This window comes from Chrysochloris asiatica, unplaced genomic scaffold (assembly GCF_000296735.1).
Source record: "Chrysochloris asiatica unplaced genomic scaffold, ChrAsi1.0 scaffold00125, whole genome shotgun sequence".
NCBI classification, from domain to species: Eukaryota; Metazoa; Chordata; class Mammalia; order Afrosoricida; family Chrysochloridae; genus Chrysochloris; species Chrysochloris asiatica.
In genome coordinates, this window is record NW_006408643.1 from 2,806,829 (window position 1) to 2,817,008 (window position 10,180).

The window sequence follows — 10,180 nt, forward strand, 5'->3', positions numbered from 1 at the left end:
GAATTGTAGGGGGTGGGCTTCTAGGATATACCCTTTGGTTGGTTGATGATGCATGGAGGGGATTGGAACCATGGCAATGAGATGATATACGATGGAATGAATATAAAACTAAAGTTCTCTCATGTAAACTATCATATAATTCACAATAAAACATTAAAAAAAAAAAAAAAGTAGCATATGGCCAAGAGCCAATGATACTGAAGGAAGAAGTCCAAGGTGCACTGAAGGTGTCGGCAAGGCACATGGCTCCAGGAATTGATGTAATACAAATGGAAATCTTTCAACAAATTGATGCAGTACTGGAGGCACTCAGTTCATCTCTGCCAAGAAATCTGGAAGACAGCTATCTGGCCAACTGATTGGAAGAGATCCATATCTGTGCCCATTCCAAAGAGAGGTGTCACAATGGAATGCAGAAATCATCAGACAACATCATTAACATTACATGTAAGTAAAATTTTGCTACAGATAATTTTTAAACGGCTGCTACAGTACATCGACTAAGGAGCTCTCGTAGTGTAGTGGTTATGAATCGGGCCGCGAAACACAAGGTCAGCAGTTCGAAGCTACCAGCTGTGCCGCAGGAGAAAGATGAGACTTTCTGCTCCCATAATGACTTATAGCCTCAGAAACCCTGTACACGGTCGCTATGAGTCGGAACTGACTCCACAGCACATAAGAGCAACAACAGTACATTGACTGGGAACTGCTAGAGGTTCAAGCCAGATTCTGATGAGAACGTGAAAAAGGGATCTCATTGCTGACATCAAATGGATCTTGGCTGAAAGCAGAGAATACCAGAAAGATGTTTGTGCTTTATTGACTATGCAAAGGTTTTCAACTGCATGGATCATGAAAAGCTATGGCAACGTTGTGGAGAATGAGTATTCTGGAACACTTGATAGTGATCATCAGGAATCTGTACATAGATCAAGAGACAATCATTTGAGCAAGGGGACACTGAATGGTTTAAAATCAGAAAAGGTGCGTGTCAGGGTTGTATTGTTTACTACACTTATTTAATCTGTATGCTGAGCAAGTAATCTGAGAAGCTGGATTATGTGCAAGAATCTTGCATCACAGTTGGAAAAAGACTCATTAACAACCTGCAAATGCAGATAATACAATCTTGCTTGCTGAAAGCAAAAAACAAAAACAAAACAAAACAAAATATACTGATGAAGATCAAAGACCACAGTCTTCAGTATTGGTTGCACATCAATGTCAAGAAAACAAAAATAGTCACCACTGGACCAGTAAATAACAACATGAAAAACAGAAAAGACTGAAGTCCAAGACGTCATTTTGCTTCGATCCACCATCAACACTCATGGAAGCTATGGCTGTGGCTGTTTGCCGTGGAGTCGGTTCTGACCCATAGCGACCCTGTACAGGGTTTCCGAGGCTGTAAATCTTTATGGGAGCAGAACGCCTCATCTTTCTCCAACGGAACAGCTGGTAGTTTTGAACTGCTGACCTTGTGGTTTGCTGCCTGATTCGTAACCGCTACGCTACCAGAGTTCCTTACTTATGGACTCAGCAGTCAAGAACTCACACAATGTGTTTGTTGCATTAGGCAAATCTGCTGCACAAGAGCAGTTGGGGCAGGGGGCATGGAGGTGGGGGGGTGGGCAGGAGAAAGATCCTGGAGGGTCATGGTGAGGAGCTAGGGTTTGCTGGGAGTGAGGAACCCTGGGGAGAAGGGACTGTGTGTGTGTGCGTGTGTGTGTGGTGAGAGGGGTGGGCAGTTAGCTGTGGTGGCTATTCTCCACTGGCCCACAAAAAAATCCCCAAAAGTCCACTTTTAGCGAAGACAGAGTAGAACTGCATCGTAAAGTTTCCAAGGCCATCCCCTTTACCAAAACAGAGCGCTACATCTTTTGGAGTGGCCAGTGGATGCAAACCGCCGACCTTTCAGTGAGCAGCCCAATGCTTAACCCAGCGCACCACCGGAGTTCACAGACCTGTAGAAAAGAGCACGTCTGCTGAGAGCCCATGTGGTGAGGGGAGTCCTAAAAGACCACCAGCGGGCTCACCTAGCTCTCCACCAACGGTGGAAAAGTCCTTCTCCAAGATGGTCCACTTCTGAATCTTCTGGGCATTGGAAATGGCCACCTCATTCACCTGGTCTATGCCTTTCTGGATTGCTGTGTAGACATAGGGGTCTTGCACTTCCAGGATCTCCGCCACAGTGGACGACTGGCTGCCCAGGCGCTGGCAGAAGTTGATGGCCTCCGTGGTCAGTTTGTCCAACGGTTCTCCAGTCACTGGGTCCATCTCACACTGCCCGGGAAGACTGCTGTCACACACACACACACACACACACACACACACACACACACACACAAGGACCCACCCAACCCCCAGCCCCGCAAGACCAAGAAATGTGTTCTCATCGGCCGTGAGCACTGTGCCCCATTTAAAGAACGCTCCCCATGGAGTGATGTTAGGGATTGAATTGTATCCCCCCAAAAACGTGTTGGAATCCTAACCTGTAAACCTGTGGATACAATCCCATTTGGAAATAAGGTTATCTTTGATGTGTTCATGAGGCAGTGTGAGTGTAAGGGAGATCATGGTGGGATAGAAAAAAAGCATATTAGGGGCAGAGAAGTAGTCAGAGAGGGGGGAAGTAATCCCACATCAGAGTCACCAAGGAACAGAAGCTGAAAAGAGATAAGGACCATCCCCTGGAGACGGGACCCTGAGTTCAGAGTCTAGCCTCCTAGACAGTGAGAGAATAAATTTCTGTTTGTTAAAGCCACTCCCTTGTGGTCTTTCTTTGATAACAACATTAGAGAATGAAGATGAATGAAACTGACAATCACCACTGGAAAGTTTCAACAGGAAGCTCAGAGGGGCTGCAAGTGCACCATGGTGGTGAAGGAACAAGTGGGACAAGGAAGGCAAGAATGGCTGCATGCCATCCATGTCACAGAATCGTGCACATGGAGACCGATGGCACGTGTGTTCTGCTGCATACATATGCATTCTCAACAACCGAAAATAAAATAAATCATTAAAAACAACAAAGACAACCCGCTGGGGGAAAAGCTCCAGTTGGCCGCTGGCTCTTCAGGAAGACACCTTTTGTCCCCCCACAAGCCCACATCACCTTCAGTGTCAGCAGGATGCTGAGAAACTTGGCCCTGTCTCCCACCAGCATGGCGTTACTGATGATGGGAAGCTTCTCCTTGACCAAGTTCTCGATGGGTACCGGGGCCACGTTCTCGCCACCAGCGGTGATGAGGAGCTCTGGAACAAAACTGAGCTCAGTGTAGCTGGGTTGTGGGTCCCACCTCAAGAGTCAGACAGACAGACACCATTCTATATTACACTGCCCCTCCGAAACAAGAGTATCTTGGAGCCCTGTCCTACTCCTTGGGAATGTAGTCCTTGCTAGGTGCAGATGGATGTACACACAATGGAATAAATTTCCACTAACCACAAAGAGAAATAAAGTTCCCATGTATGGATGAAACATGCATGGGATGAAACTTGCATGGGATGAAATTTGCCTGGGATGAAACTAGCAAACATGGGCACTGAGTGAAATTAAAATCACTGCTAGACTAGACAATTCAGACTCATAGCAACGCTGTAGGACTCAGAGTTTCCATGCTCTTTGGGGGAGCAGACTCCCTTGTGTTCCTCCCTTGACTCAGCTGGTGGGTTTGAACTGCCAATCTTTCAGTTAGCAGCCATGTGCTTTAATCACTTCCTTGAGTGAAATTAGTTGAAAAAGGGCAAATACTGCCAGACCTCACTTACATAAAACAAGCAAATCTCTGTTGTTGTTAGTGTTAAGTGCCTTAGAGTTGCTTCCAACTCATGACGACCCCATGTGACAGAACAGGCAACCATCTTTATGGGAGGAGATTGCCAGGAGGCACTGGGTGGGTTCCAACGGCCAATCTTTCGGTTAGCAACTGAGCACACAACTGTTGCATCATTGGAGTTCCTTCAGCAAAGATAACTAGTGGTCACTAAGGGTGGGAGGGAAGGAGCCCTAGTCGTGCTGTAGGATGAGCACCATACTGTTAACCACAAGGTTGGCAGTTCAAACCTACCAGCCGGTTCCTCAAGAGAAAGATGAGACTTTCTGCTCCAGTAAATATTTACAGCTCGGATACCCTCTACAGTTTAGCTATGAGTTGGAATGGACTTCATGACTTTTGGTTTTTAAGCTTGGCAGGAGAGGAGAGATGAGGAGTTTCTGCTTGGCAGGTGGCTCTGAGTTGATGCTCACGGTGGAACAATATGAAGAAAGCCATCCATGACACTGCACAGTGAATGTGGAAGCTGTAGGCTGGGTGAATGCTTTGGTGTATCCGTATATTTTCACCACCATTTACAAAAGGAAAAGCAAGCCAGTTAGGGGCAGAACACCCTGCCTGCCCTGCGGGGCCCCAGTACCTTTGATGCGGCCAGTGATGAAGAGGTAGCCCTGTTGGTCCACTCGGCCCAGGTCCCCAGAGTGCAGCCAGCCGTCCTCATCAATGACTTCCAGAGTGGCTTCCTTCCGCTCCAGGTAGCCCATGAAGACGTGCCGGCCCCAAAAGCAGACCTCGCCGATGCCATCTTTGTTCTGGTTGTACAGTGTGTTCTTGCAACCATTCAAGATCTTCCCGCAACTGTGGGGGCACAGGAGGGGACACGGTATGGGCCACATCATGTCCCCCCCTCCAGATACCTGTGGCAAATCTTAATACCTGTAGCCCTGGTAAAGGAGCCAGGGTCTTGCAATACTTAAGTGCTTGGCTGCTAACTGACAGGTTAGTGGTTCAAGCCCATCAGCCGCTCTGAGGGAGAACGCTGAGGCTGTCTACTCCTGTTGCTAAGAGTCAGAATCCACTCAGTGGCAGTGGGCTTCGGTTTGGGTAATCTTAACAGGAGCAGATCGCCACATCTTCCTCTTGAGGAAACTCTACTGTTGCTGTTAAAGGCTGCTGAGTTGGTTTCGACTCAGAGATCCTGTATGTATCCGGTTTCTGAAGAGCAGCTGCTCTGGCTGGGTTTTAGGTTCCCAGTCACAAACTGTTTACACCACCTAGCGACCTTGTATATTATTTGTTGCTGTGAGGAGCCGTTGAGTCACTTCGATCCCCGGTGGCCCTGGATGTGACAGAGTAGAAGTGCCTGCCCCCTAGAGGTTTCTAGGCAGTTATCTTTACCAGCAATTAAGAAACAGATTCTTACAGGTCATTTCCAAGAATTTCTGCTTCTAAACTACTACACACCTGTGCTAACCCTGCTTTCCTGAGGATTAAACTATACTTCATTTTGTGTAAAAAGGTTTTACAGGCATTGTTGCCTATGATGCTGAACATATTTCCATAGTGAATGCTCAAAATCTTTTCGGAAGCAACACTTTCATCAAAACTTTTCTTTTGTTTTATGTTTGAAAAAAATGATTTCATTATTTTATTTTTTAGAATCATTTAAGTAGCACAAGAAATGGGTTGCCTCTAGTTTCAGAGTGAGTGGGGAGGGTAGGACCCCACTGAATAGTTTTCATCTTGTCTAGATGGGTCTGGTGAAAGGAGATGGGGATAAGATTCTTATGATTCAAAAGTGAATAATTGTTATCATGACTAACTGCGATTGTCAGAACTGTAAAGATAGACGTAGTAACGTAGTGGTACGAATCGGGCTGCTAATCTCAAGGTCGGCAGTTCGAAACTACCAGCGGTTCTGCGGGAGAAAGATGAGGCTTTCTGCTCCTGTGAAGATTTACAGCCTCGGAAACCCTGTACAGGGTCACTATGAGTCGGAACCGACTCCATGGTACTTAACAATAACAACAACAACAGTTAATCTTACAGTCCAGGAACAGAGGACCACCAAGGGAGAAGAGTACAAGCAGAATGTGGGACCCTATCCAGAGAAGCAGCGACACCAGAGATGGGGATGTGGAGAGAGGGAGCAGCTGAGGATTCTCGACTCATGGAAAGAGAGGGACTGAGAGCTGGCGGCCAGGAGGCAGGCTTGCAGAATGTGTCCTTTGGTGGTGTAAATTATTATATATGCCTGAGTGTTTCTGTGTACATTAAAACAACAACAACAACAACAGAGGGAATAGAAGCAAATACTGTTGAAAGGTGATGCACGTAGGGGATTGCAATCATTGCAATGAAATGAAATATGATACTATCAATGTAAAAACCAATGTTCTCCCGTGTACACTATCACTCAAATCACAATAAAAACTTAAAATAAGAAAAAGAAACTTCGAAACCACTCACTTGTGGTCTATCGGTTCCAGCGGCACAAGAGGCACGCACCCAGCCCTCTCCCGTCAGCGCCCCCTTGCGGCTGGAGGGCAGGGGGCGGGTACCTGAGGAGCTTGTAGTTCTCCGGTGCACACACTGTGTGTGGCCCCGAGGTCTCGCTCATCCCATACATCTCACAGATCTGGATGTCCAAGCTGAGGAAGAACTCAGCCGTCTCTTGGGTGAGCGGTGCGGCCCCGCTCACAAAGAAGCGACAGCGGTCCAGGCCCAGGGCGCTCCGGACTTTGCTGAACACGAGGCTCTTCGCCACGCGGTAGCCCATGGGTAAGTCGTGGATCCTGTGAAGAAGGGTGCCCAGGACAGCTCAGTAGCCTAAAGGGGGCTGATGGGACACGCCGCCCCCCACCCCACACCAGTGGAGGAGACTGAGCTCGCCAGCCCTGCACCCAGGACCCTCTACCTACCCCATCATTCTCTTGCTGTTGACCTGCAAGCCAATATTTCTTGCCCACGAGAACACTTTCCGCCTCAAAGCCGAGGTCTTGCTAGTATGCTCCTTTAGCTTCTGCTGCATCTTCTCCCAAATCCGGGGGACCCCCAGGAAGGAGGTGGGTCGCACCTGATGCAGAGTATTCACCAAAGTGCCCTGCGCAAGATGCAGAGTCAGCCCAGCTGGCAGCTGCCACCCACCACACCTCCCCACTCTGCTTCCGAGAACCTTCTTTTGGCTAAATGTAGCAGCAGGTGGGCTCCCGACCAAGCGACTGACAGGCGGTGAGCCCAATTTTTGTTTCCTCCCCAGGACTTAATTATGCTCTTCTGTCACACTTGGGTCGAACTGAAATCAACTCAGTGGCCATAAATAACAAGTAAAGGCACAAACTGGTAAAAACATTTTTGGAAGGCAACTTGACAATGCTATCAGCAAATTTTTTTTCCCATAATTCCCTTTCTATGCTATGCAAAAATTTTTACTACTTTTGATGAAGGAATCTAGCAGCGTGAGAGTAAGGTGACCAGGGAAGAAAGAGTTGGTGTTCTTTGTAGCACTGTTTTGTAATAATGTGGAAACAGCAAACCTACCCATCCAAATATGTGGGGAAGAAACCACAATTCAAGCCCACAGTGAAATGCCAGGCAGCTGAGATATAGAGGACAAATCTGACCCCAAAGTGATTTTGTTGCTTCAATGCCATCTCCACTCAAATCCAGGTAAGATTTTTCATCAAAATTGACCATCTGAACCTAACATTTTATATGGAACCACAAAGGACCTAGAATTACTACAATGGTTTTGGGATGTTGTTATTGTTAGGTGCCATCGAGTCGGTACCGACTCATAGCGACCCTATGTACAACAGAACAAAACACTGTCTGGTCATGGGCGAACCTCACTTTTGTCACACTTGAGCCCACTGAATCTGCTACTTTGCCACTCCATCTCGCTGGGGATCTTCCTCTTTTTCTCTGACCCTCCACCTCACCAAACATGATATCCTTCGCCAGCGACTGGTCCCTCCTGAATTGGGGGCCTTGCTTCCTGATTTTTAAGCTTAAAGTAGGGTGAGAAACTGTCCTGGGCTTGTGAAAAAATTGAAGGAGTTCCCAGGCTGGGGGACTCTGTTTTAAAACTGGTAAAGTTACTGGCAAACCAGGACAAATTGGTCATCCTTACATAAAGCCATGTGATTTTGGCATATGAACAGACCTATAGATCAATGGAACAGAACAGAAAATTTAGGTGTGAAACTTTACATGGATGATCAATTGACTTACAATTAATGAGAAAATAATTTAATAGGGGAGCCAATACCCACATTAAAAAAAAAAAAGAAGGCTTAGCTTAGACCCCTTACCTCACACCATACATAAAATGAACTCACAATGAATCACATACCTAAACATAAAGGGGTGTAGCTTAGACCCCTTACCTCACACCATACATAAAATGAACAACAGACCTAAACATAAAGGGGCTTAGCTTAAACCCCTTACCTCACACCATACATAAAATGAACTCACAATGAATCACATACCTAAACATAAAGGGACTTAGCTTAGACCCCTTACCTCACACCATACACAAAATGAACTCACAATGAATCACAGACCTAAACATAAAGGGTTTTAAAAAAAAAATGCTACCTGGAAGACAGTCTCTGTGACGTTGGAGTAAGCAAAGATTCCCTAGGTATGATATCAAAAGCACAAGCCATACAAGAAAAAAAAAATCAATAAATCAGACTTCATCCAAGTTAAACATGTCTTTTCTTCAAAAGACACTAATAAGAAAATGAAAAGACAAGCCTCAAATTTGTTGCTATTGTTGTTAGATGCCATCAAGCCATCTTCAACCTGTAGTGGCCCTGTGCACAACAGAACAAGACACTGCCCAGTCATGTGCCAACCTCACGGTCGTTGTTACGTTTGCGCCCATTCCTGTAGCCATTGTATCAGCACTTCGGGGTCTTCCTCTTTTTCAATGACCCCCCCACCTTATCAAACTCATGTTCTTCTTTAAGAACTGGTCCCCCCACCCCCCGATAACATGCCCAAAATACGTGAGCTGAAGTTTTACCATCCTCACTTCAAAGGAGCATTCTGGCCCTACTTCTTTCAAGACAGATTTGTTTATTCTTCTGCAAGTCCATGGTACTTTCGATATTCTTCACTAACACCATAATCCAAAGAGATCAATTCTTCTCCGGTCTTTCTTACTCAGTGTCCAGCTTTCACATGCATATGAGGCCATGATTTGGGTCAGGCATACCTTAATCCTCAAAGTGACATTTTTGGTCTTTAATAAAGAGGTCTTTTGCAGCAAATTTGCCCGATGCAATATGTCCTTTGATTTCTTGACTGCTGCTTCCATGAGTGTTGATAGTGGATCCAAGTATAAGGAAATCCTTGACAACTTCAATCTTTTCTCTCCTTTTCATGATGTTGTTTAGTGGTCCGGTTGTAAGGATTTTCGTTTTCTTTCCACTGAGGTGCAATCCATACTGAAGGCTGTGGTCTTTGATCTTTATCAGTAAGTGCTTCAAGTCTTCACTTTCAGCAAGCAAGGTTGTGTCATCTGCATATTGCAGGTTGTTCATGAGCCTTCCTCAATTCCTAATGCAGTGTTCGTCCACGTATAGAGTCCAGCTTCTTGGATTGTTTGCTCAGCATACAGACTTAGTAGGTATGATAAAGGATACAAGCCACAGAACTGGAGAAAATGTTTGCAAGTCATGTCTGACAATAAGGCACAAGCAAATTTAAAAGAGGGCAAAAGATTTGAACAGACATTCCACCAAAGTAGATATATAAATGGCTAACTAGCCAATGGAGAGGCACTCAACATCATTAGATGTTGTTATTGTTGTTAAGGGCCATCGAGTCTATTACTACTCATAGCAATCCTGCAAAGGGTTTCTAGGGAGCAGCCGGTGGGTTTGAACTGCTGACCTTGCAGTTAGCAATTCGGTATTTATCTTACAGCGCCACACAATTAGACATTAGGAAAATGCAAATTGGAACCACAGTGAGATGGTATCAATTTTTCTATGGTCTTCCTTATTCATTGTCCAATTTCCACATGCATATGTTATTGTTGTTGTTGATAAGTGTTGTTGAGTAGATTCCAATCCATAGCGACTCTGTCTAGGGTTTCCAAGGAGCAGCTGGTAAGCGTGAACCACCAACCTTGCAATTCAAACAACTTCGCAGTCTGATGCATTTGCCCACAGCGTCACGCCAGGACTCCACATGCATATGTTATTGTTGTTGTTAGGTGTCATTGAGTCGGTACCGACTCATAACGACCTTATGCACAGCAGAACGAAACACTGCCTGATCCTGGGCCAGCCTCACTACTGTTGCCATGCTTGAGTCCATCGATGCTGCCACTTGGCCAATCCATCTCGCTGGGGGTCTTCCTCTTTTTCTCTGACCCTCCACCTTAT

General features: G+C 45.9%; 1 protein-coding gene across 1 annotated transcript in view; it reads right to left on the reverse strand.

Annotated features, from left to right (window-relative positions):
- The window catches only part of LOC102821187 (long-chain-fatty-acid--CoA ligase ACSBG2-like), a 54,126-nt gene that overhangs the window by 17,236 nt on the left and 26,710 nt on the right, over nt 1-10,180 (reverse strand). Inside the window, exons 8-12 of the mRNA XM_006869021.1 lie at nt 6,698-6,879; nt 6,338-6,571; nt 4,417-4,634; nt 3,116-3,255; nt 2,037-2,283 (exon numbers count right to left, since the gene is read on the reverse strand). Coding sequence (XP_006869083.1) covers nt 2,037-2,283; nt 3,116-3,255; nt 4,417-4,634; nt 6,338-6,571; nt 6,698-6,879 — 1,021 coding nt within the window. The remainder of the gene's footprint in view (nt 1-2,036; nt 2,284-3,115; nt 3,256-4,416; nt 4,635-6,337; nt 6,572-6,697; nt 6,880-10,180) is intronic.